Source organism: Thamnophis elegans, chromosome 2, assembly GCF_009769535.1.
Source record: "Thamnophis elegans isolate rThaEle1 chromosome 2, rThaEle1.pri, whole genome shotgun sequence".
NCBI classification, from domain to species: domain Eukaryota; kingdom Metazoa; phylum Chordata; class Lepidosauria; order Squamata; family Colubridae; genus Thamnophis; species Thamnophis elegans.
Window position 1 is genome coordinate 173769440 of NC_045542.1, and position 27370 is coordinate 173796809.

Sequence of the window (27370 nt, forward strand, 5' to 3'; positions counted from 1 at the left end):
CAATCTTAACCCCAGGCCAGCCAGATCTTTACAGCGGCGCGGAAGGACTGGAGGGTGGTGAGGGTCCGAATCTCCACGGGGAGTTCGTTCCAAAGGGACGGAGCAGCCACCGAGAAGGCTCTCCTCCGGGTAGTTGTTTCCCAAAGAAACCTCCTGGTCCTCCTCCTTCTGACCGCCCGGCTGTTTCTGACAGGATTTTGGACCCTTTTGAGCCGCCTCCAATCTCTGCTCACCCTTCAGGGCGGCTGTTCTTGAGGGAAGCGAGTTCAAATCCTCCAGAGGAATTTTTCTTCATCTCCACAACAGTTTCCTGGGCAGGAAGGAAAGGAAGTTGGAGAAAGTGGCACCTCTGGAGACTTCAAAGCTTTTCTATGGGCAGGGAGGCATTGAGAGAGAGGGCCTTTCCTCCTGCTCCCACGCCCATCATCCCTGCCCTTCCCTCAGATGAGCTCCCCTTTCCCGCGCTTTGCAGGGAAGCCTGCAAATCTAAGCAAAATCCACCAGGGGGCGCCTTCTGCCAAGGGAAGGGAACATCAGGCGCTTCCCCATTGGGCCACTGGAGGTCGAAAGCCACGCCTACCTTGCCAGAGGAAGCTGGGAAGGAAGTGACATCAAAAACTCTTGTCGCTCTAGGACGCCGCGCTCGCTCGCCTTAATCCAAGAGGTTGCGGGAGGGTCTGGCGGGGGGGAGGGAGACCCAGACGTGCCCCGGGTGAGTTGCGGGCTCTTCCCGTGCAAAGGGAAGCCTTTCTCCGGCTTTAACCCCGGGTCCCATGTTACACTGCCGCCCTCTGCATGCAGGGGGAGGCGAGGATGCCAGGGGGGGGGGGGAGAGAAGGGTCGACCTTGCGGAGACCCAGCAGGAGAGGAGAGAAGCCGGGCGGGAGGAGGCAGGATTCGCACCCTGCTCCCTGAGCGCTGGAGAGAGGGGAGAGAAGCAGGGCGACCTCTCCAGCTGCCTCCTCCCCGGCCCTGCTGTGGGATGACCCCTTTGGGGCTCCAGGCAGGTTGGGTGAAGGTTGTTCAGTGGCTGAATTCTCCACTTTGTAATTCTTGGCATTTCTTTTCTTTTCCATCTCAAAGCCATTTGTATGTTTTTGGGAGCCAGAATTATCTCTTGATTGAGCAAAGGAAGCAGTCCGTCCCGCAACAGCAGAAACCATCCCATGAATGAGAAGCGTTTGGGGATCCACAAGATTCCTGGGATCTGCTTGGAGTTGCCTTGCAGGCTAGAGACAGAATGGAGGCGCAACTTTTAGCAAGTGAAGCCGCTCGAAAAGGCTCTCGTGCTGTTCATGTTCCGCCTGGGAGCTGTGGGGAGATCTGTGCAAGAGCTGGGCAGAAGTTCCTGGAGGAGGAAACCATCCTCCATTCAGAAGTTCAGCCCTGCAGCTTCAGGACCATCCAATACCAGGAGGCTGAGGGTCCCCGAGGACTTTGCAGCCGACTCCACAACTTTTGCAGGCGATGGCTGAAACCAGAAAAACACACCAAAGCCCAGATGCTGGACCTGGTGGTTCTGGAGCAGCTCCTGGCTATCCTGCCCCCAGAGATGGAGAGCTGGGTGCGGGCGTGTGGAGCAGAGACCAGCTCTCAGGCGGTGGCCCTGGCGGAAGCCTTCCTCCTGAGCCAGGCAGAGGAGCAGAAGGAGCAGGTCGAGTTGGAGGTAAGGGACTTTTGACTCTGGAGTCTAGATGGGCTTTGAAATTGTACCCACCCCTCTCCTAGAAGAATGAAATCTAGGAAATATTAAAAATGCAGAATATTATATTTCTCTGGATATGTAAAGGGAGAAATGTGTTTTTAAAGCCAAAGTAGCTCCTTGCAGCTTTCTGCTCTCCCCACCTTTGTCAATGGGCCATTGCGGCCTGGGCCATTCTATTCTATATAACAAAGGTAGGATTAGCCTTCTACTCATCTCACCACATGGCACCTGGGAGGATTGCATCAGCCAGCAGGACAAACAGGGTTGGGTCTCAGGACAGCCTACAGAGTTGCCCCTGCATGGCCCAATGGGATTCTGACAGCCAATCAGAGTGCATTTCTTGCACAGGAGCGGGGGAGGGGGGGTTCTCAGCAAGAACCCCCCCCTTTTTTTCTTCAACATCTTTGAGGCATGTGACCTCCCCCCTTTTCCCCAGGACCTCAACCACGTCCTGTCCACCATTAAAACCATCTTTCTGTTGGAAGAACTTCCTACGTTTCCAAGCAGCCTCCATTTTTCTAGTGTCTTTTTCCCTACTTGGAATGGAAGCCAGAAGAACAGTTCTTCCAACAAAGTGAATAAAGAGTTTGAATTCTTCACTCCCTCCCTTCCAGACTCCTCTGGCATGGAGGTACTACATGGAGGTGTTTCACTAATTCATTAAAAGTAAGTAGGTAGCTAGAGTAATAGACAGGGAGAGAAAGAGAGAGAAATACTGTAGGTAGGTAGGGAGAGAGAGAGTAGTTAGGTAGGTAGATATAGGGGGAGAGAGAGAGAGAGAGAGAGAGAAATAGAGCGTGTGTGTGTAGGTAGGTCGGTAGGTAGAGGGATAGAGAGAGAAATAGAAAGAGAAATGCAGTAGATAGGTAGGGGGAGAGAGAGAGTAGTTAGGTAGGTAGGTAGGTAGGTAGATAAAGGGATAGAGAGAAATAGAGAAATACAGTAGGTAGGTAGGGAGAGAGAGAAAGTGTGTAGGTAGGTAGGTAGGTACAGGGATAGAGAGAGAGAAATACAGTAGGTAGGTAGGGAGAGAGAGTGTGTAGATAGGTTGAGGGATAGAGAGAGAAAAATAGAGATAGAGAGAAATACAGTAGATAGGTAGGTGTTTCTGCTGGCACAGCACTTGATCAATGTAATTCTCATCAATCAATTAAAGAGCTTTCGGAAAGGAAAAAAAACCCTTTTGCACTCTGCAAACCTCCCCAAAACGGCCCATTTTTCATGAATATGGACCCAGTTTTTTTTAAAAAAAAGGCATGAATAGCCTTGGGGGGGCTTGCAGAGTGATCCTGGGGGGGGGGGGCAAAAATGAGCAAAAAATGGCTCATTTTTCGTGAAAACGGGCCTGTTTTTTGTGAAAAAAATTGCATGCATAGCCTTATGGAGGCTTATAGAGTGCTGCTGGGGGATGGAAGGGGGCAAAAAAAGTCTCATTTTTTGCTCATTTCTGCCCTCCACAGCCCCCAGGAACTCTCTGAAGGCCTCCATAAGGGTATGCACAGCCATTTTGGTGAAGGGGCAGGGCTTTGGAAGGCAAAAAATGCTGTATTCGGTGTATAAGACGCACACAGATTTTCAGTCTCTTTTTTGAGGAAAAGGGTGCGTCTTATACTCCGGAAAATATGGTAGTTCCATTCATTCATCTCTCAGGTCCTTGATGACTATCGGGTGCTTTGAGGTTGTGTTTGGATAACAAGAATCCTCTTCATGTTGTATGATGTCCATAAATTCTTCTTCTTTTCTCCTTCCTCCTATTTCAAGTCCTTCACTGTGGAGATCAGAGATCCTGAAGGAAGGAGGAATCCATCAAATTCCCCCGAGGATCTGTTTTTCAGGGCGGTATCTGAGGAAGAGTCAAGTCAGGACACCTTGGGAGGTAACCGAAGGTCCTTCATTCCCCAGAGAGATCCCAGCTATCTTACCTTGTCTATGCCTTCTCTTTGTTAGAATATGTCCTTCTATTTTGTTATTAATCATGAATGTCTTCCTCACAGGGAAACACAGAATGAAGTTTTCTGGTCCTTATGGTGGAGCTGAATCAGTGGCTGAACCTCCAAATCAAGTAAGTGGGGGATATAAGCTAGATTTGTGTTCTGATCCCCCTCCGTCTGGTGATTAACGCCGACACAGGCTTACTGTTAGCACACTTTATTCACAGTAATTACTCACAGACAAGACTCCCACAGATAAGAGATACAATACACACAAGAGCTTCTCCAGCTTGGTATGAACGGTTGTGTCCTGCAAAAAGTCTCCTCCCAAAGTCTCTTCTTATATACTCTCTTGGGAGGAGCCAAACCACAACCACCCGTATGAGTCTGCCTTCGTAATTGCTGTCTTTGTTTCTCCTCCCTTCTCTGCCTGGTGTCAGGGACAAACTCCCTTTGATCTTCACCACTGCTCCATGACTCAGGCGCCTCCTGGTGGCCAACCAGCCTCTCTGGTCCCTGCTTGGAGTCTGAACCCTGCCCAGGGTCCTCCACATCTTCCAGAGCCGACTCATAGGGTCCCTCACTATCGGAGTCCATTGGCAGCTCCAACGGCTCCTACTGGGCCACAACAGATTTGTGTTGTGTCTTGCCTTCAGGAAGTCAAGCTGGTGTACAGTGCACTCCATTCTCCCCCCCCCCCACTTCTTTGGGCTGTGTTATTTTGCTGTTTGTGAGCCATGTGGAAGGGAGTTTAGTAGACTTAAGTTGCTTTTAGCAGGTTAGTTTCCTCCGAAGACTGTTGTTGGGATACACACATTTCTACTCTCAGATTCTGTTTAGGAAATGTTTTTTTAAAGGCAACTAGTTAACTTGCTCTGCTGGGTATTCTTCCTACTATTAGTTTATAAGAAGCAATTAAAAAAAAATCTCTTAAAGAAATAGCAATGAAGAAATAAACATAACTTTCTGTTTTGTCTTCTCCTGTCTCCCTTAAACCTTGGAATCTTCTTAAGCATAACTATTTAATTTAGCAGATAGTTGTGGTTTTGGGAATAATGGAACAAATCCTCCCTGGCCTTTTTTTGTTTTTCCTTGTTAAGGAGGATGTTGTGTCCTTCGAGGAGGTGGCTGTGTATTTCTCAAAGGAGGAGTGGTCTCAGCTGGATCCTGATCAAAAACAGCTGCATTGGGAAGTCATGGTGGAAAATCATAGGAACGTGGCCTCTTTGGGTAAGAGTTTTCTATTAACTCTAGTGTTGAGAGTGAATAGAAGTATTCCTGAGTTTTTTCTCTGCGGCTATATGATTTTGGCAAAAGAAAATGAATAGCAAAGAGGAGGTAGTTTGAATAGAAAAAAAAGAATTTGTTTCAAAATTGTTTTAGTTCTTACAGATCTCTGCTGAAATGAACTGGCTCTAATAAATGTTAGGCTATCTCCTACTACCTCCTTGGATATTTCCTCTGATTATTGCTTAAGTGAGAGCTAATATGTATGATTAATTGTAGAGAAAGAGAGATTTTCTAGATATTTCCAAAGTTTCTCTAGCTTATGAATATAGAAATTGTAATTTCTATCCCTTGTCATTGTAAGCATGCAAACATGAAATATGTTGGAATGTCACAAAAATTCATATGACTTCCTACGGTTTGATGTTTTTCACTAGCCATTTTTCTTTTCTTCTGAAGGTAATAATGTGCAGGAGAATCAAGATTCCTGTGAACTGTTCCAAGTGATCAATGCTGGAGATAGAATGGAGAAGTCTGCAGTTCAAAAGGCAGTAGGAAGACACGAAAGAAACCAGTTAAATAACTGGAACCAGGAAAACTCATCTTCTATTGATGCTTCAGTGCAAGAGTTTTTTGCCCAACAAGGGAATATAAAGAAATATGTTTGGAAAAGTGTGGAACTGATCAAAGCTAATTTACATGTAAATGAACGCTTTCCAATCCAATACAATGGGACTTTAAATCTTTCGCCTGGAAATAGATCCCTTATATCTCCAAAAGAAATCCACATAGAAGAGAAGCCTTATAAATGTGAGGAATGTGGAAAAAGCTTCAGAACAAGCAATCATCTTACTTTTCATAAAAAGTCCCATACAGGACAGAAGCCATATAAATATATGAAATGTGGAAAAAGCTTTGGTGCCAGTTGTGATCTTACTGTACATAAAATGACTCATACAATGAAGAAAACATATAAATGCATGGAATGTGGAAAGAGCTTTAGTTCTAATGGTGGTCTTTTTTACCATAAAAATATCCACCAAGGGAAGAAGCCATATAAAAGCACTACATGTGGAAAGATCTTTGCTCATAGAAGTCAACTTACTAAACATATTAGGAGTCACATAGAGAAGCCACATAATTGTAAGGAGATTCAAAAGTGGCCGAATATAAAACGTTCCCTTATTCTCCATGAAATGATCAACAGAAGGCAGAAGGCATTTAACTGTGTGCAATGTGGAAAAGGCTTTCACAGGAACTATAGTCTTACCATCCATAAAAGGATCCACACTGGGGAGAAGCCCTATAAATGCATGGAGTGTGGACAGACTTTTGCTGCGAGGAATTATCTCATTTACCATCACAAGATCCATACAGGGGAGAAGCCACATGAATGCATGGAGTGTGGGAAAGCCTTTGCTTACAGGAGTAAGCTTGTGAACCATAAAAGGACCCATACAGGCGAGAGACCATATAAATGCATGGAGTGTGGAGAGAGTTTTGCTGCGAAGAATTATCTCACTTTCCATCACAAGATCCATACAGGGGAGAAGCCATATGAATGCATGGAGTGTGGGAAGGCCTTTATTCAAAAGAGTAAACTTACCATCCATAAAAGGATCCACACAGGGGAGAAGCCATACAAATGCGCAGAGTGTGGAAAGACCTTTGCTCAGAGCTACAATCTTACTTCCCATAAAAGGATCCACACCGGGGAGAAGCCATATAAATGTGCAGAGTGTGGAAAGGACTTTGCTCATAGCAGTAGTCTTATTTCCCATAAAAAGATCCACACAGGTGAAAAGCCATATAGTTGCAAAGAATGTGGAAAGTGGCTGAAAACAAAACGTTCCCTTATACACCATGAAATGACCCACACAAGCCAGAAGGCATTTATATGTGTGCAATGTGGAAAGGGCTTTCGGAGGAATTGTGATCTTACCATCCATAACAGGGTCCACACAGGGGAGAAGCCATATAAATGCACGGAGTGTGGAAAGACCTTTGCTCAGACCAGTGGGCTTATTTCCCATAAAAGAATCCACACCGGGGAGAAGCCATATGAATGTTTGGAGTGTGGAAAGAGATTCAGTCGGAGTGATCGTCTTACTTATCATAAAAGGATTCACACAGGAGATGCCATATAATTTTGTGGAATGTGGAAAGGGTTTCTACAAAAATTGATCACTGATGTTACATAAAAGTATCCACACAGTAGAAAAGCCTTATATAAGCATGGAGTTTGGAAAGACCTTTACTCAGACCAGTCATCTTACTTCCCATACAAAGATCCAAATGGGAGAAGGTATAAAATGTATGGAGTGTGGAAAGGGCTCCAGTCATAATAGGTCCCTTACATATCATAAAGGATCTATACAAAACAGAAATTATATGAGTAACTTGGAAAGAGCTTCAGGAAAAGTAATGACCTAATTTTTCAATAAACATATTTGTGTGAGAATCCATATAGACTTTCTTGGTTAAATCTCTGCATTTCCTATGTGTGTGTAATTATCTAGGGAAGGTTTTTTAAAAAGGGCCAAACCCTGACAAGATTGGGACTTTTAGGAGTATGTAACCATGAGGTTGGTTGGGTTCCAATGGCCCTCACCTAACTTTTATTTTTTTATTGTCAAATTTTTATGATCTTTGCCTTTGTTGGAAGAAATATCCTTCTGGGTTCAGTTCCAAGTGGAGTGAAAGACACTGGAAACATGGTGGCTGCTTGGAAAGATGGTTTATTGATGAACAGTATCATATGGCTTGAGTTCCTGAGCAGAAAGGGAAGAGATGCTGAGAGTCCCTGGGTTTTATGCCCTCTGTTGGGTCCCACCTTAGTTTCCTCTTGCTGTGTAAGAAATGTATCCTGATTGGTTGTCAGACTCCTAGGAGGGCGGGGGGGGGCCAGGTTTCTCTTTGTTCTAAGTTTGTTGGAGTGGTGGCTGATGCAATGAAATGGCTCTACCTGAAGGGGGTAGCTCTTTGTTATGTAGAGTAGAGTAGCCCAGGCCTTAATGGTGACAAATTGACAAAGGTGGGGGCTATTAAGAGTGAGTCTGTTTCCTGCTTAAAAACATGAATAGTCTGACTCAGACCTTAATAGTCCATTCACAAAGGTGGGGGAAATGAGTTTCTGCCTCCTTTTTAGGGGGAAATATTCTGCCCCTTTAATATTTCCAAAAATATTTCATTTTTCTAGGGGTGAGTGGGTGCTAACTTCCTACACTTCTATGTTAAATATGTTTAATTTTTATGTTTTTAACATTTTGTCTGAACATCACCCAGAGTCCATTGGGAAGATCGGCAGTTTCTAAAGTGTGTGTATGTGTATGATAGAGATAGAGAGATAGAGATAGAGATAGATGAGATAGATTACTGTTATGGCTGCCACCAGACTCCGACAGCGAGGGGCCCTATGAGTCGGCTCTGGAGGATGTGGAGGACCCTGGATAGGGTTCCGACTTCAAGCAGGGCGCAGAGAGGCTGGTTGGCCACCAGGAGGCCCCTGAGCCTTGGACTAGTGAGGAGGTGACAAGGGAGTGTGATCCTGAAGACATGCATTGGAGCAGTGGGGAGGAGCCAAGGGAGTTATTCCTGGATGCCCGACACCAAACAGATGATAGCCGGAAGGAACAGTTGCGCAGTTACAGGAGATAATTGCACTCAGCTGGTAGTAATTAGGCTTCTCTCAAGACTATAAAAGGAGTGATTGTGCACACGCCCTTTTGCAGGAGTCAACGTAGGCACTAAAGTGGGAGAACTTTTGGGGCTAGCTTGGCAGGCTGGATTGCTGCCAAGATTAGTCAAAATTTCATTTTCCCATCACAAGCACAAAAGCCAGAAGCAGTTTCCCAATAAAAACAAAATTAGATATTTTAATTTATTTTAATAAAGGAATCAATTTAACTATCTGTACTTTTTTTTCTTTGGTGTGGAAAATGTTTCTATTTGCACGTATTATTTATAGACTATCATTTATATTAGCAAAATTCACTATTCTCTTTCAGATTCTTTAACTTAGTTACATACTCCATGTAATTATGGTTTTGTCCATGTGAATGGATAGGTACACATAGGCTTAACGGTAACAACATCTCTTTATTAAGTACAACAAGTGAGAACAATCCAGCGAAGGTTAAGTCTGACAGCAGCCCTTTATAGGGAGCTGTCAGACCCTTCGACCAATAGGATTAAACCTCTCTTGCCGGAACAGAGGACCTTGGTGGAAAGAACTTGTAGTTAGAACAAGTATCTAACACTTCTGATGGGAAGTAAGTTATCTGTGCCGAGCAAATGTAATTCCTCACTCTGCATTTCTGTGGCTTCTCCCCTACATGCATTCTTTTATGCAGAGCAAAAACATTCCATCTAAAATCCCTTCCACATTTCAAGCATTTATATGGCATTTTCCCTGTGTGGATCTTGTTATGTGAACTAAGTCGACCACTCCGAGCAAAGTTCTTTCCACACTTCATACACTTATATGGCTTCTCCCCTGTGTGGGTCAATATATAATTGGAGTTTATTTGTCTGCCTACAGAATAATATTTAAAATATTTAGAATGACAGAGTTGGAAGGGACCTTGGAGGTCTTCTAGTTCAACCTATTGCTTAGGCAGGAAAGCCTATACCATTTCAGACAAATGGTTATCTAATCTCTTCTTAGAAGCTTGTAGTGTTGGAGCATTTACAACTTCTGGAGGCAAGTTGTTCCACTGATTAGTTGTTCTAACTGTCAGGAAATTTCCCTAGTTCTAGGTTGCTTCTGTCCTTGATTAGTTCCCACCTCCCCCAATTGCTTCTTGTTCTGCCCTCAGGTGCTTTGGATCCTTTGGATCCAGATCCTTTAGGCAGTCAATCTGGAAAAGAGTACTTAAGAGTGGCTGGTGTCCCAGCATGATGAAGATGCCTCAGAGCTGGTCGACCTTGACACATTCATGCAAACCCTGCAGGAGCAGTTCAAGGATCCCATGGCAGCCCAACAGCGGAAGCCTGCATCTGTGCCCTGAAGCAAGGGAAGTGACCAATGACAGTACATTCAAGATTTCTGCTGGGTAGCCAGTCTCTTGGGAAAGTGGTCTGAACACTTGCCGGTCTACCACTCCCATGAAGGACTGAATAAGGAGCTATATCAGAACTGCCTGCAAGCTGCAGGCATGGCACCGCATAGCTACTGAAGTAGAGATCAAGCTAGTGGAATTCCACAAGCGCAAGATACCAGATGGTTGGTCCCAGCACCCAGCTGAGAAGCAAAGTTAGGAGGAAAGTGGGTGCACTCCCAACTAAAGGGGGAGACCCCACCAGAGAATGGGTGGTTGCTTTCACTGCAGGAAAGAGGGGCATAGAGCAGTCAAGCGGTCAGTACCATGACCAACGACCATCTCCCCCCCCCCCCAGATCCAGTCAAATAAAAAGAGGACTCCACCAAAGACAAGGGAGAGAACTCACATGGGACAAGTCATAGAGTTCACCCCTCCATTCAGTAAGAAGGAAACTCTTGACTCCTGCCAAGATGGGACCAATCCTGTATGAGAGCGAGAACAAGATAACATGATGGTAAGTGGCACCTGACAAGGTTCTGTCAAATGAACCCAACCAATTCAGCACTCCGAGACTTTCAACTTTCTCAAGTAACTTTTATTGAGTACATCATTTTGACACGGATGAAAACAAAACCAGGTCTAACTATTTCCTGTACTTTCAGTATAACTAAAGAATAGAAAACTCCCTCCCTCATTGTCACAGGTCACAGTGCCCAGTTAGGTGTTCTGGTGTCTCACAGGCAACTCCCCGTAGTCTTTGGCCACCACCTGTTCAGATTACCTTGCTTCCCATGATCTATTGTTGGTGTCTGGTCTGACATTCCAGATCTCCCCCCTCCCACACTGTGTGGCAAGCTGAGAAACAGAAAGATGGCTGCAGCAAGCCTAATCAGTTTCAAAGTTGACAGTCGGATTCCCCTAGAAAGTGAGAATCATCTGGAAAACATCAAAAATGCACACACACACACACAGAGAGAAATCAGGCTCCCCTTATCCCTAGGAAGGTCATTTGGGTTTCTGGGGATAGTTCTTGTGAAACTTCCTGATCAACTAATCTGCCTTCATATTTTGTGCTTTCACCATCTAGCTTCTGATATTGGATATCTCTCCCATTGTATTCAGTATTAGAATTTGCCTTTGTATAACCTGGAATCCAGGATCCTTTTTACCGCACAATGTGTCTCCCCTTCCACGACGATTGGACCTGGAGCTATCCTGGCTATTGGCCTCAGTTCTGACCCTACCACCGGTTTAAGCAAGCTGCAATGGAACACCCGGTTTATTTTTCCCTATAGGTGTGGCAGTTTTAACTTTAACCGTCACTGGGTATATTATTTTCACCATGGGAAAAGGCTCTATACATTTTGGACCCAGCTTTTGACACAGCAGCTTCAATTTTGTTGAATGTATTTTGTGGAGACACTTTCTCTCCAATGTGAAACAGTCTCTGGGGTGACCGCCTCTTGTCTGCCTGTACTTTTTGAGTCTCCGTTGCTCTAGCTAGTGCCCGTTTTAGATTTCCCCACATGCTCTTCAAAGAACCCACCCATTCTGTTAAGCTCACTGAGAAAGATTCCCAAGAGTATTCTGGCATGGGGATAAACTCCACCTCATGGCTATTTTGAATGGGGTATGCCCCACACTGCTGTGTATTGCATTATTGTATGTAATCTCAGCAAACAGCAGGAGATCCACTCAGGTAGACTGCTGACTAGTTATCACAGCATCTCAAGTACTGCTCTATCATTGTTTTTGCTCATTCACTGGCTCCATTTGTACTTGGATGAAATGCAGAGCTAAACTCTTGGGAGGATCCTATCAGCTTTACTATCCCCCTCCAAAACGTGACAGTGAATTGGTCCCTCAATCTGAGAAAAATTCTCTTTGGCTTCCTGTGCAATCAATAGATGTGCTGCAGGAATAGCATGGTCAGCCTCTGGACAGATGGAACGCTTTGGTAGGCTACGAAGTGGGTTTGTTTAGAAAAGAGGTCTATTACTGTCCAAATGACAGTGTTCCTCCCACTTTCAGGGAGCTCAACTATGACATCCATTGCTATTTACTTCCAGGACCAGATCGCCTCGTGAGACATGCTGCAGCAGCCCTGGGCCGTAAGATAACTTTTCTGAGAAAAAGTCTTTCCAAACTCCATGAATTTATGTGGTTTCTCTCCTGTGTGGATCATGTTACAGGGAGTAATGTCACTGCTTTGGGCAAATGTCTCCATACTCCATGCATTTATATAGTCTTTTCCTTGTGTGAACTCTTTTATGGACTGTAAGATGACTCCTCTGAGAAAAGGTCTTTCCACATTCCGTGCATTTATATGGCTTCTCCCCTGTATGGATCCTTTTATGGGAAACAAGACCACCACTTTGAGCAAAGGCCTTTCCACACTCCAGACATTTATAAGGCTTCTCACCTGTGTGGATCCTATTGTGCTTATTAAGTTGACTTCTATGGGCAAAGGCTTTTCCACACACCATGCATTCATGTAGCTTCTTCCCTATGTGGATCATGCTATGGGAAGTAAGATTACTCCTCTCTGCAAACATTTTCCCACACTCCATGCATTTGTATGGCTTCTCCCCCGTGTGAATCCTTTTATGGATCACAAGTTTACTCCTATGAGCAAAGGTCTTCCCACACTCTATGCATTTATGTGGTTTTTCTCCTGTGTGGATCATGTTATGGGAAGTAAGGTCACTGATTTGAGCAAAGGTCTTTCCACACTCCATGCATTTATATAGTCTTTCCCTTGTGTGAATTCTTTTATGGACTGTAAGATGACTCCTCTGAGAAAAGGTCTTTCCACATTCTGTGCATTTATATGGCTTCTCCCCTGTATGGATTCTTTTATGGGACACAAGACCGCCACTTTGAGCAAAGGCCTTTCCACACTCCAGACATTTATATGGCCTCTCCCCTGTGTGAATCCTCTTATGTTTAGTAAGTTGACTTCTATGAGCAAAGTTCTTTCCACACTCCATGCATTTATATGGCTTTTCCCCTGTGTGGTTCCTTTTATGGATTGCAAGTTTACTTCTATGAGCAAAAGCCTTCCCACACTCCATGCATTTATGTGGTTTCTCTCCTCTGTGGATCATATTATGGGAAGGGAGAAGACTGCTGGAAGCGAAGGCCTTTCCACTTCCCATGCATTCATATAGCTTCTTCCCTAAGTGGACCATGCTATGGAAAGTAAGATTACGCCTCTCTGCAAACATTTTCCCACACTCCATACATTTGTATGGCTTCTCCCCTGTGTGGATCATGTTATGGGAAGTAAGGTCACTGCTTCGAGTAAAGGTCTTTCCGCACTTCATGCATTTATGTAGTCTTTCCCCTGTGTGAATTCTTTTATGGACTGTAAGATGACTCTTCTGAGTAAAGGCCTTTCCACACTCCGTGCATTTATGTGGTTTCTCCCCTGTGTGGATCAAGTTATGAGAAGTAAGGTCATTGCTTCGAGCAAAGGTCTTTCCGCACTCCATGCATTTATATAGTCTTTCCCCTGTGTGAATTCTTTTATGGACTGTAAGATGACTCTTCTGAGAAAAGGTCTTTCCACACTCCGTGCATTTATATGGCTTCTCCCCCGTGTGGATCCTTTCATGGATCGCAAGTTTACTCCTGTGAGTAAAGGCCTTTCCACACTCTGTGCATTTATGTGGTTTCTCTCCTGTGTGGATCATCTTATGGGAAGTAAGGTCATTGCTCCGATTAAAGGTCTTTCCACACTCCATGCATTTATATAGTTTCCCCCCCGTGTGGATCCTTTTATGGTAAAAAAGACCACCCCATGACCGAAAGCCTCTTCCACAATACACACATTTATATGGCATCTGTCCTGTGTGGATCATTTTATGGAAAGTAAGTTGACTTCTTGTTCTGAAGCTTTTTCCACATTCCACACATTCATAATGCTTCTCTTGTAAGTGAATTTGTTTTGGAGATATAAGAGATCTATTTCCAGGAGAAAAAGTCCCAGTGTAATTTTTTCCATTGTTTCTGCTTATAGTATCTTGTTTGTTTTGGATTCGATAGTGTTCATATTTATTTTCCCGCCCTTCTTGGGCAAGAAAGTCTGGCATCAAATCATCAATGAAAGATGAACTTTCTTCATTCCAGTTGTTTAATGGGTTTCTTTCAAGTCTTTCTACTTTCTTTCGAATTGCTGACTTCTCCATTCCATCTCCAGCGTTGATCACTTGGAACATTTCAAAGGAATCTTGATTCTCCTGCCCATTATTACCTTCAAAGGAAAAGAAAAATGGCTAGTGAAGAACATCAAACTGTAGGAAGTCATATGAATCTTCATCTTAATTTTTGCAAAATTCCAATATATTGCAGGTTTGCATGCTTACCATGACATGCTATAGAAATTATAATTTCTATATTGATAAGCCATAAAGGCTTTGGAAATATCTAGAAAATACCTCTTTCTCTACAATTATCCATAGGTACTCAAATCTCATCCAGACTCAGCTCTCATTTAAGGAATAAACAGAGGAAACATCCAGGCAGGTAAGCAGATAGCCTAACATCTATTGGAGTAGGTTAATTTCAACATTGAGAAGTAAAGCTATTTTGAAACAAGTCCTTTTTTCCTATTCAAACTACTTTCTCTTTACTATTCATTTTCTCTTGCCAAAATTACATAGCAGCAGAGAGAAAAAAAATCAGGAATTCTATTCTCAACACTATGTTTGCAATGGAAAAACAGCATGATTTAACACAATGGTGGTGTAACATATGTGCTTGGAATGTCCAAAATTTTAGAAAATACTTTACTCTGCTGGTGTAACATACATGACTTTTGCCCCTCCATCAAGAGAAAATTATCTCCCCCCATCTAGACCAGTGGTGGGATTCAATTTTTTTTACTACCAGTTCTGTGGATGTGGCTTGGTGGGTATGCTGGGCATGGCAGGGGAAGAATACTGCAAAATCCCCATTCCCTCCTGATCAGCTGGGGCTCAGGAGGCACTGAATAGTTGGGAGCGGGGCCAGTCAGAGGTGGTATTTACTGGTTCTCCGAACTACTTAAAATTCCCACTACCGGTTCTCTAGAACTGGTCAGAATCTGCTGAATATCACATCTGATCTAGGCCTCTCTAAACAATGGTACTCAGCAGCAGCAGCCCCAAACCTGGGCTTGAAATAGAGGCCCGTGCTTCAACTTCACCCCTACAATCAGTGATTCACCTCAAAAAAAGCTGTGATTGTCCTACTATTCAATGCTCTCCCGGGTCTGCTACATCTTGCTTTACTTTCAGGTAGTGTTCTCTTTTTGTTGACAAGCCTATACAAACTATTCAAGGCTGCTCTGAGTCCCATTACAGAAGGCCTATCAGCATTCCAAATATCATGCAGAATTAAATCAGAGTCCAAGGCAGAACTATCCTTAAGTTTCCAATTTAATAAGACAGACATGTTGGCATCATGCTATGGATCCCAATACTGGAAATGACATCAGAATTCCACCCAGTTAAAAGTTCATCATCTTGTCCCAACACCCACAATTCATCACATGGTCCAATCTTCTTCTTCCATGCTGGCATCTACACCCATCTGTTTCCGGTCAGGTGTACTGGTGCGGAGACAAAGGATGACCTTGGCTTCTAGTAAAGAATGAAAACAATACATTCCACAATCTCACTCCTGTCTATTTCCCCCCTCCCATCAACTATACTAATGAAACAGCATAATGAAATAAGAGAAAGTGTGCCAGGCCAAAATTCTAAAAGGAATATAATTGCAGGACTGACATGGCCTTTGTTCACTTTCTATGGCCTCTTCAGCCTCCAAAACTGCATTAAAGGCAGGGGTGGGTTCCGGCTGCTGCTACTGCCGGTTCGCTCAGGGACGCGGCCCACGAAGCACACTTGATGTATGCTATACGCGCATACACAGTACTGGGGGAAATGCTTCTGTGCATCCGCAGAAGCAAAAAACAAGATGGCGCTGCCGATAGAACCAGTTTGGGGGCATGGCAGGCTGGGTTACTATCTATTCAGCCGAACCGGTCCGAACCAGGAGGAACCCACCTCTGATTAAAGGCACTCTTCCCATGATTTTTGGAGGCTTCAAAGGCAATGTATGTGATGTCTCCCCTGGATGCTTCCCCAATACCTCTCTAGATGTCAGCTTGGAGGAAGATGAACCAGTTCATGGCGCATGAAGCGGGGAGTGGGTTAATGGCTCTGAGCAGCTGTCTGAGAGTGATTTGGTTGAAGCATAGCTTCAGAAAGACAGCTCTGAGGCTTCAGGTGAGGAAAGCATGCCCCCGCAGCTGGTCAGTGATGAGGAAGAGGAACTGCCTTCCTTACCTGATCCAAGAACAGGTGTCAGGCCTGCAATTATATTCCTTTTAGAATTTTGGCCAGTCACACTTTCTCTTATTTCATTATGCTGTTTCTTTAGTATAGTTGATGGGAGGGGGGGAACAGAAAGGAGTAGGATTGTGGAATGTATTGTTGTCATTCTTTTCTAGAAGATCAAGGTCATCTTTTGTCTTCACACTTTTACACTTTCCCGGAAGCAGCTGTGTGGAGATGACAGCGTGGAAGAAGAAGATTGGACCATGTGATGGATTTGTGGGTGTGGGGACAAGATCATGAACTTTTAACTGGGTGGGATTCTGATGTAATTTCCAGAATTGGGATTTCACAGATGTGCTAAGATGTCTGATTTATTAAATTGGAACTTTAAGGATCGTTTTGCCTTGGACTCTGATTTAATTCTACATGATACTTGGAATGCTGACACAGGTAGGGCAGAGAAAAGCAGAAGCAGAGAAGGACAGCCAGATAACTCATGAGGAGAAAGCCTCGCCATCTTGATGAGTTGTATCAGAAGCTGGCTATTGAGCACAGCAGAGAGATGGAGGTGATGCCGGGAACATGTTCATTTCCTAACTGTGCATTTTCTTGCCTTGATTTGGATTGACATCATACAGTATCTTGTTTTGGATCGTGCCTTGTGAACTCTGGACTTTTCTTGCCTTGTGAACCTTCTTATTGTGAAACCCTAATTTCACTTATCTCAAAGGTGCTTTTTCAAGAGGCAACTGGAAATAACTGTGCAGGCAAAAAGTCAGCTCTTTTTAGAACAAGACACTGCACAGACAACTCCCGGGGGGGGGGGGGGGTTTGTCTGATTAACCGTCTCAGGGACCTGCCAGGCTTACAACAAGCTGATATTATCCAAAGACTGGACAACTTGAGAGGAACTAGTGGCTACACAAAAAGCAACCAGATTTTTAATTAACCTGATTTCACCAATTACCCAAGACAGCAGTTAGCACATTGATAAAAGATGTGTCAGCATGATGGCCCATTCCTCTGACTAGGGCAGTGATGGCGAACCTATGACACGCGTGTCAGTGCTGACACGCGTAGTCATTTGGGGTGACACGCACAGGATTTCATGCGATTCATCCTCGGCTCCTGCACGGCCGCCGAGGATGAAAGAATCTGTGCTGGAGGAACGGTGGGGGGGGGGGGCGGGACGTGTGATCTCCCCCGCCCACACTCACTTACTGTATCGCCGCCGCCCCTTTCTGAGTGCAGGGGCTGCTGGTAAGGCGTGCGTGCCGTGCGCACACACATCATCAGCGCGGCGAGGGAGGACCCGCAGGAGAGGAGCGCGGGAACAGTGCGCGCCTCTCTCCAGTCAGGCCGGCACAGAGAGTCTACTCCTGGGACTGTCGGTTACGACTGCACCACAGCAGGGAACAGCGGAGTGCCAACGGGAACTGTGAGCGCCATTAGCAGCAACTATTGGGGTGCCATGGACTTGTAATTGCCCACAATACCTGAGATAAGTGAGGGGGAGGTTGTGTTAGCTTGTTAGGCTAGTTAACCCCTAATTGGTTATCTATAATTTATATATCTATAAAGTTACTAAGCAGGTATGTTAAATAATTTGTTTTTGGTTTATTAAATACAATTATATATTGCAATTATACATTTTTGTAGTTTAAACTATAAATTGCGCAAAATTATGTTTTTGTCGAAGTGACACACGTGAGTTATGCTCGATTTTTTGCCAATTTTTGACACACCACGCCAAAAAGGTTGCCCATCACTGGACTAGGGGAATCCAGATCCCTATACCATCAATATAGGATGTCCTGGAGCAGATTAAAATTCCTCTGCCCTGCCCTGTCAAAGTACTACAACATGCAGAACAAGATGTTTTATAGATGGCACTTAGATCCTAAAAAATTGGCTTGTATGTATCCGAATTTACAACCTAAATGCTGGAGTTGTGATTTTGTTGATGCTACGTATTACCATATAGCAGTGGTTCCCAAACTTGGCAACTTTAAGACTTGTGGACTTCAACTCCCAGAATTCTCCAGCCAGCTCTGCTTCTGGGAGTTGAAATCCACAAGTCTTAAAGTTGCCAAGTTTGGGAACCACTGCCATATATGGTGGACTTGTAAAAAGGTTAAAGCATTTTGACGGATTATGCAAAATATTCTTAAAAAGAGGATAAAGTTTACTCCTCAGTTATTCCTGTTAGGTATAATTACAGACTGTGCAATTACAGAGACTAATATGATTTTGAGCCTTACAAGGGCAGCAAGACTATTGGTGGCGCAGTACTGGAAGAAGGAAGAATTACCTACTATTCAAGAATGGACACTAAAAGTAACAAACTTAGCAGAGATGGCTAAAATATCAGCATATCTTAAGGACCATTCAGATGAGAAATATAAGCGGGAATGGAGAAGATGGCTTGACTATATTCAGAATAAATATGGGACCAAGAAATTCCAGATAGCTTATGAGTGAATGAGCAAGGAATGATACAATTTGCTTAAAGTTAGCTTTACAAAAGGAGAGTTAAAGCACAAGTGAGGGATGATGCCAAAGTCTGTTAGCTTATTTTAGAATATGGATGTTAATATTTATACCCTGAATTTGCTCTGGGAGGTTGGGGGGGGGAGTTGAGTTTTGAGGGGGAGGGGAGGCATATATTTGTAAAACTTTTTTTTTAAATTTTCAATAAAAAAAAACATGCAGAATCTTCCAAGAATAATAAACCAAATGCTGCTTACTGTATATACAAGAGGACAGTTTTGACTGCTTAGAGTCCCGGGAATTACAATCTGAGCCAGGCGGTGACCTGCTCCAGACACATAACATAGACTTTTGTCACTTAATACATCCCTTATGGAGAATTACAAGAGGACTGGAAAAGAGTTGATGTAGTTCCCATCTTCAAAAAAAAAAGGGGGGGGGGAAATTGATCCAGGATACTACAGACCTATCAGCCTGACCTCAATACCTGGGAAGATTCTAGAAAAGATAATCAAGCAATGAATTATTGAACACCAAGACGCAAACAAAGTCATAACCAAAAAACCAACTTTGGTTAATCAAAAGTTTATCATGTCAAACAAATCTTATTGTATTCTTTGACGAAGTGACAAAATTAGTGACTAGAGGAATGCTGTCGATATAATTTACTTGGACTTCAATAAGGCATTTGATAAAATAGACCACTTGATCAGATAGAAAAATGTGGGCTAGACAGCATCACCACCAGATGGATTCGTAACTGGCTGACCAACCACACTTAAAGTGTAGTCCTCAATAGAACGACATCTACATGGAGGGAAGTATGCACTTCTCAGTTCTACCCAGAAACACCATCTTGTGCCAATCTGCACACCCTCTCCAATTAGCCAAATATCTCAATCACATAACAATCCCAAAATTCAGATGGGCCCTTTCTTTAGCCAGATTTAATGCCCTTTCAACAGCTGTTACTCAAGAAAGGTTGTAATAAATTCCCATCAAACAAAGATTGTATCCATGCGGTGGTGGAATAACTGAATCATTACAACGTGTTAAGCTCTATCTACGCAGGAGTGTAGGATGAGTTATTATTTCCATTTAAAATAAATGGAGATAAAATCATTTATTTTATTAAATACTCTGGTCAGCCTGATTTGTTTTCTCTTAATGTGCTATTATCGGATCAATCTGACTCCATCTCTTTGTCCATAGCAAAGTACCGTCACCTCTTTCCATCTTGGAGCAGGAGAAGGCCAGATGTTTTCCTTCGCTATTTGCAGAAATGACATCTTGACTGGAGATTTTTTACTTAAGAAATAACCGTGACCCGACAAATGCGCGCCCGACAAATGCGCGCCCGACAAAACCATGGCGACAAAACTGCGATGTCGACAGCATGCCCACAAAGGCGTGCCGACAAAAGAGCACCGACAGAAGCGCGATTAGGGTTAAGGTAAGGGTTAGGGTAAGGGTTTAGGGTAAGGGTTAGGTTTAGGGTTATGTTTAGGGTTAGGTTTAGAGCGCGCTTCTGCGCTCATTCATCGGCGTGCTTTCGAACTCGCGGTTTTCTTGCCGCGGTTTCATCGGCGTGCTTTTGTTGAGCGCGCATTTGACGGTGAACCGAAATAACTGATGGCATGTAATTATAGAATATCTTCCTGAACACTCTATTGAAGCGTATCAAATTCTTACCCAGAGAGGCAATGTTCCTATGATTTTCCAGCATGACTTCCCAATACAGTGCTGTCTGTTCAGGATCCAGATGAGACCACTCCTCCTCAGAGAAATCCACAGTCACCTCCTCGAAGGACACAAGGCCCTCCTGAACAAGGAAAAACAGAAAAGGGCAAAGAGTATTTGTTCGGTTTGTTCCATTGTTTACAAATTCCCAAAGCAAAGATATTTGCTAACTTAAAAGGCTGTGCTTGATATGAATCCAAAGAATCCATGCGCTCTACATGGGGCTGCCCCTGAAAAGCATTCGGAGACTGCAACTAGTCCAGAACGCAGCCGCGCGAGCGATATTGGGTGTACCAAGATACACCCACGTTACACCTATCCTCCGCGAGCTGCACTGGCTTCCTATTGGTCTCCGGACGCAATTCAAGGTGCTGGTTATTACCTTTAAAGCCCTACATGGCTTAGGACCAGGATACCTGCGAGACCGCCTACTGCCACATACCTCCCAACGGCTGGTGAGATCCCACAGGGTGGGCCTCCTTCAGATGCCGTCAGCCAGACAGTGTTGGCTGGCGGCTCCCCGGAGGAGGGCCTTCTCTGTGGCTGCTCCGACCCTCTGGAATGAACTACCCCCAGAGATCCGGACCTTGCCCACTCTCATGGCCTTCAGGAAAGCTGTTAAAACCTGGCCTCATTTCTGAGATCCAGCCCCAATCAGATTGGGTGCATGGGTGATGTTTTTTAATTTGTTCTTTTTATTTTTATTAATCATTCTTTTTGTTTTGTAAGCTGCCCGGAGTCCTCCGGGATTGGGCGGCCTATAAATCTACTAAATAAATAAATAAATTAATGGGGAGGGGAGAAGACAAAACTAAGGAAATTCCCCAGGAAGGACATTCATCAGCTGGATTGTTTTGTTTCCAAATCCTGGCACAAATCAGAGGATTGAAAACTACTTTGCAGGCCAAAACTGCCTTGATTATATGCTCCTTCTTTACTTAGAGACTTTCCCATCTGGCCATTGTCATTGGATTTTAACAATCTGCATTATCTTTTACTCTGACAAACTCATTTTTAATCACAGGTTGCAAACAAGGCTTTTTAAAAATTGTAATGCTACAGTGTGACCATTTAGTTATTTTTTAATAAGCTTTGTACAATTAATTTGAGGTCAAAGAATAATAAAAAGCATGGATCTGTTTACCAGTTGCTGCCGCTGTGATGTGTTTATTCCTACATTCCTATTTCTTGAAGGTTTTTTAAAAAATTACTTCTTGTAAATTAATAGTAGGAAGAGTACCCAGCAGTGGAAGTTAACTAGTGGTCTTTTTAAAAAAGATTTCCTAAGCAATTTCCTAAGGTGGCTCAGTGGCTAAGACGCTGAGTTTGTTGATCAGAAAGGTCAGCAGTTCGGCAGTTCGAATCCCTAGCTCCACGTCACAGAGCGCCCTAGAGTCGGGAACGACTAGCACTTATGTGTTACCTTCGGTGGTTCGAATCCCTAGCTCCGCGCCACAGAGCGCCCTAGAGTCGGGAATGACTAGCACTTACGCGTTACCTTTACCTTTAAGCAAAATCTGAGGGTAGAAATGACAAAACATTGTGTCCCAACAACAGCCTTCAGAGAAGCTAACCTGCTGAGACCAACTTGAACCTGCTGTTGTCCTTTCCACATTGCTCAGAAATATGAAAATAACACAGCCCAAACGGGGTGTGGGTGGGTAGGTGGGGGGGATGGGATGATGGAGAGTTTTGTACATCAGCTTGACTTCCTGATGAAAAGGCAGAATACAAATCTATCTTATCTTTACTTGATTTGGAGGTTCAACCACTGTTTCAGCTCCATCGTAAGGACCAGAAAACGTCATTCTATGATTCCCTGTGAAGGAGACAGAATTTTAAAATGAATAAATAACAAAATAGGAGGAGGTATATTCTGCCAAAGGGAAGACAAAGAGAAGGTGAGAGAGCTGAGATCACTCTGTATAATTGGCGGGGGGAGAGAGGGCCTTCAATTACCTTCCAAGGTGTGCTGACTTGGCTCTTCCTGAGGGATCCTCCAGAAAAACAGCTCTTGAGGGGGATTTGATGGAATCCTCTTTCCCTCAGAAATGCTGATCTCCACAGGGAAGGACTTCAAATAGACAGGAGGAGAAAAGAAGAATGAACAGACATCAACTCAATAAGAAATGGTTTCTTGTTCTCGGAACACAAGCTCAAAACTGCCAATATCCATCAGCGACATGCAGTGACAAACCAGTGGAACTATGTCCTACAACTGTGATGGCACACGAAGCCATATTTGCTGGCACGCCACTTTTCAGCTCTGATGCAAATACGCGCACTGGCCAGCTGATTTTCGCCCTTCTGGAGGACCTGGGGAGGTCATGTTTGCCCTCCCCAGGGCTCAGGAAAGCCTCCGGAGCCTGGGCAGGGGGCATGTGCGCATGCGCAGGTGGGCGGGGAGGATTGAATTGGTGTGGGCGTGTGCGCATGCGCGATAGCGTGCATGCGAGCAATTTTGGCACGCGGTTAAAGAAAGGTCCCCGCCACTGTCCTACAAGCATTGGTTAAACATCTCAGAATCGAAAAAGATCTTGACAGACTTGAACAACGGACCCCATCCAACAGAATGATTTTCAATGTGGAGAAAAGCAAAAAAAAAATTACATTTAGGCAGGAGAAATCAAAGGTGCAGATTAGGCGAGACCTGCCTCAAAAATAATGAGGGGGAACCTTGGAGTCCTAATGGATGACCACTCGAATATGAGCCAGCAGTGTGCAGCAGCAGCCAAAAAAGCTAATAGCAATAGCAGTTAGACTTATATACCGCTTCATAGGGCTTTCAGCCTTCTCTAAGCGGTTTACAGAGTCAGCATATTGCCCCCAACAATCCGGGTCCTCATTTTACCCACCTCAGAAGGATGGAAGGCTGAGTCAACCTTGAGCCGGTGAGATTTTGAACAGCCAAACTGCAGAACTGCAGTCAGCTGAAGTAGCCTGCAGTGTTGCATTTAACCACTGCGCCACCTCGGCTAATACAGTCCTGGGTTGTATAAACAGAGACATAGAATCAAGATCTCGTGAAGTACTAGTGCCACTTTATAAAACCCTCATAAGACCACACCTGGAACACTGCAACCAATTTCAGTCATCATACTCCAAAAAACATGCTGAGCCTTTGGAAGAAGTTCAGAGAAGAGCAACTAAGATGATCAAAGGCCCGGAGACTAAAACATATGTAGAATGAATGCAGGATTTGGGTTTGGCTAATCTAAAGAAAAGAAGAATTAGGGGTGACATGATAGCAGTATTCCCGTATTTGAGGGGCTGCCACAAAGAAGAGTGCTTGTGTGTGAAATTATTCTCCAAAGCACCAGAAGGCCGGACAAGAAACAATGGTTGGAAACTAATCAAAGGGAGAAGCAACCTGGAATTAAGGAGAAACGTATTAACAGTGAGGACAATTAACCAGTGGAACTGTTTCCCTGCAGAAATTGCATGTGCTCCATCACTGGATGTTTTTAAGAGTCTAGACCATTGGGCCTCAACCTTCCTAATGCCGCGACCCTTTAATACAGTTCCTCATGTTGTGGTGACTCCCAACCATAAAATTATTTTATGCTTTCCGTATTTTTTCGAAAATATGTGTTTTCCGATGGTCTTGGGCGACCCCTCTGAAAGGGTCATTCGGCCCCCAAAAAGGTCCCGACCCACAGGTTGAGAACCACTGGTCTAGACAGTCACTTATCTGAAATAGTATAAGTTCTCCTGCTTGAACAGGGGGCTGGACTAGAAGACCTCCAAGGTCCCTTCCAGCTCATTCTGTTCTATTCTATCTTCACATACTATGAATATTAGAGAAAGCTGGTAGGGAAAGGTGAAGTATTCAAATCTTTATTCCCTAAAACTATCCTGGCGTTCCAAGATAAAGGCGTCTCACCTGCAACTGGACCTGCTCCTTCTGCTCCTCCGCCTGGCTCAGGAGGAAGCCCTCTGCCAGGTCCACCGCCTGGGAGCTGGTCTCTGCTCCACACTCCCGCACCCAGCTCTCCATCTCTGGGGGCAGAAGGACCAGGAGCTGCTCCAGAACCACCAGGTCCAGCATCTGGGCTTTGGTGTGCTTTTCTGGTCTCAGCCATCGCCTGCAAACGTCATGGAGTTGATTGCAAAGCCCCCGGGGACCCTCAGCCTCCTGGTAGCTTGTGAAGTTCCAAGGCTGATCTTCTGAATGGATGATAGTTTCCTCCTCCAGAATCTTCTGCCCAGCTCTTGCCCAGATTTCCCCACAGTTCCCAGGCTGAACGGCAGAAGGACATTTTTCATTTCCCACGCTTGCTAAGTGTTGGGTCTCCATTCTTTCTCTATCCGGTGAGGCAACTCCCAAAGGGGCCAATCCTGTGGCTCTCCAAATGCCTTTTCATTCATAAGATCACTTCTGTTGTCATAGGAGTGGCAACAACAGCCATTCATTCATTCGGTCCATTTTAGCTGAAATATAATTTTTGGCTGTATCTGAAGACATGCAAATACCTTCCAGTTTATGTATCTGAAATGGAAAATTACAGTATAACATACTATATGGCATATAGTACGTATATTAGGATTAGTAATAGTATTGGTGGGGATGACGGGACAGAGACTGGAATTTAAACCAGAACTATTTCCACTAGGAATTATAACCAAAGAACAAAGCTAAAAACCAGAAGAGCAGCTGGCAATGGCACACGTACCCACAGAAAGGGTTCTGCGTGCCACCTCTGACACAGCTGCCATAGGTTTGTCATCACAGTTATAGCGCATAGAATAGCAAAGTATATAATTTATTTAATATATTAGTAAATGGCTGTGATGGCAAACGTAAGGCACACATTCCACAGGTGGCACGCAGAGCCCTCTCTGCGGGCATGCAGGCCATCGGCCAGCTTAGCTCCACCGCGCATTTGTGTGCGCTCCCCACAGGCCAGCTGATTTTCAGGTCTTTGCTGTGCACGCGGGAGATGTGCGTGCATGCCTGGGGCAGCGGGGTCACATGCACAGGGGGACGGGAAGGAGCACAGGCTGAGTGGGTGCAGCGTTCCCCCCCCGTGCTCCATTTTGGGTCCAAAGAGGCTTCAGAGAGGCCTGCTAGGCCCAAAACTGGGTGCGAGGTACGCACATGCGTGGGGTGCATGGGGAGCGTGGGGGTCACATGCATGTGCAGGGGAAGCACAGGGGGGTTACGCAGGAATGCACAGGGGCCGGGGCACACTGCATTATGGCTGCGGGCACACATGTGCGTGCTTTTGGCACACAATGACAAAAAGGTTAGCCATCACTGATAAATGGTATATAGTTAGCATAAAGTCTTAGTATAGTATGACGGATCACATGATGGAATGTATGTCCAGATGAGGCCCTGGGGATCAGAGGAAGGGTCATATGTGGCCATAAGTCCCAGGTGTGGATGGAATGGACATGAGAGTGAGGAATGTGAATTCTGGTAAAACATTGTCTTCATTTCTTAGGGAGGGCGCGGGGGGTCACTGCCTCAGATAAAAGTGTTTGTTCCTTTATTCTGCTCTGCAACAGGAAGGAGGGGGGGGGTTTGCACATTAACAGCAAGGCAAAAGTTAGCACTTTAAAACCACTAGCCAGGATGTTAGGAACAAGAACAGCTCACTTACAAGAAAAAAAACCCCAAACCCACAAAGAGGTGGCACACTTTGCAAGATACCCGGGACCTGGGGTGAAAAACAAGTGACGTGAAATCCAAATAGCCAATCAAGATGATCTGTTATGTGTGCATTATTAAGTGAAGTGCGAAGGGTTGACGGCGACCATCCCTTGACTATAAAAACTGCTGTAAGATCCTACTCTTGGCCCTTGGTTGGTTTTTCAAACCGGGGTCCTTACAACTTGGTACCGAAATAAAAGTATGATTCTGTATCACACCTGGTGTCCGGTGACTTATCGGCTTCGACACCAAACAAGAGCCCAGTTTTGGGGTCAACAGGGGCACATTGCATTATGGGTGTGGGCACACATGCGCACGCTTTCGGCACGCGGCGACCAAAATGTTAGTCATCGCTGGTATACGGTATACAGTTAGCATAAAGTCTTAGTATATAGTATGTTGCATAGCACAGACTAAATACAATAAAATGCAAGAATTAAAACCCTGCCAAACTCTAAAAGCAGATGAACAAACCGTGAAATGCCCTTCACATCCAATGAAAATCATCAGGAAGTGACCCTGGCGGAGGATGCTCCCTTTCCCTTCTTCCCTCTGACAAGCAGGCAGGTTCACACAACCCCGTGCCCGGAGCCCTAACCGATCAGCCAAAGGGGCTATAAGGTGATGTTACCCTGCTTCTCTCCCCACATCCGAAGACTTGCGGAGGATGCGGTCCCTGGTGCGAATCCTGACTCCTCTCCTGCTTGGCCCCCGCAGGCAGACTCTCATCACCTCCCCCCCTCTGGCTCTTCCCCGAACAGCCGCCTTCCTGGCATACCCGCTTCTTCCGCTTAACCCTGCATGGAGAGGGCGGCTGGGGAGCATGGGACCCGGGGTTGCAGCCGGAGGCGGGCCGGGCGCGGCTCTCCCTCCTCCTCCCCCCCTCCCTTTGCCCAGGAAGAGCCCCCAACTCACCCGGGGAACGTACGGATCTCCCCCCGCCAGACTCTCCGCCTCCTGCGGAGCCCCAGGGGTTAAGGAGAGCGACTGCAAGGTCCTAGAGCGGCAAGCGCTTGTGACGTCACGCCTCATCTGGAAAGCCAGCTGTGACGTTCGCCCTCTAGCGGCCCAATGGAGAAGCGCGTAACTTTACCTCGTCTCGGCGGGGGGGGGGGGGTCGCCCCCTGGTGGATTCTGCGCGCCACATAGGATTCACCAAAAGGGCGGGAAAGAGGAGCGCGTCTGAGGGGAAGCCTGAGGAAAGGGTTGCTGCCCTCATGTTGGTTGCCTGTCTAAGAATTCACGCCAAAACAGGC

The 27370-nt window shown here is 45.1% G+C and overlaps 2 protein-coding genes and 2 long non-coding RNA genes across 4 annotated transcripts; 2 read left to right on the forward strand and 2 right to left on the reverse strand.

Moving 5' to 3' along the window:
• Nucleotides 1–605: 605 nt before the first annotated feature.
• Nucleotides 606–7333, forward strand: LOC116503351 (zinc finger protein 345-like). Its single transcript, XM_032209717.1, has 6 exons — nucleotides 606–712; nucleotides 1084–1666; nucleotides 3467–3581; nucleotides 3700–3767; nucleotides 4737–4866; nucleotides 5323–7333. Exons 2-6 carry the CDS (start codon nucleotides 1241–1243, stop codon nucleotides 7008–7010), a joined length of 2427 nt encoding a protein of 808 aa, XP_032065608.1. The 5' UTR covers nucleotides 606–712; nucleotides 1084–1240; the 3' UTR covers nucleotides 7011–7333.
• A 2321-nt stretch (nucleotides 7334–9654) lies between these two features.
• Nucleotides 9655–24430, reverse strand: LOC116503358 (zinc finger protein 665-like). The gene is made up of 5 exons (XM_032209725.1): nucleotides 24342–24430; nucleotides 22418–22532; nucleotides 22210–22277; nucleotides 20411–20540; nucleotides 9655–14160 (listed from the first exon to the last, which is right to left on the reverse strand). The coding sequence occupies exons 3-5, from the start codon at nucleotides 22264–22266 to the stop codon at nucleotides 12107–12109; spliced, it is 2241 nt and encodes a 746-aa protein (XP_032065616.1). The 5' UTR covers nucleotides 22267–22277; nucleotides 22418–22532; nucleotides 24342–24430; the 3' UTR covers nucleotides 9655–12106.
• Nucleotides 14172–20208, forward strand: LOC116503459. Its single transcript, XR_004254702.1, has 3 exons — nucleotides 14172–14258; nucleotides 14369–14432; nucleotides 19931–20208. It is a non-coding gene; the product is annotated as an uncharacterized LOC116503459 (long non-coding RNA).
• A 414-nt stretch (nucleotides 24431–24844) lies between the features above and the next one.
• On the reverse strand, nucleotides 24845–26978 carry LOC116503456. Its single transcript, XR_004254699.1, has 2 exons — nucleotides 26589–26978; nucleotides 24845–24947 (listed from the first exon to the last, which is right to left on the reverse strand). It is a non-coding gene; the product is annotated as an uncharacterized LOC116503456 (long non-coding RNA).
• Nucleotides 26979–27370: the final 392 nt, after the last annotated feature.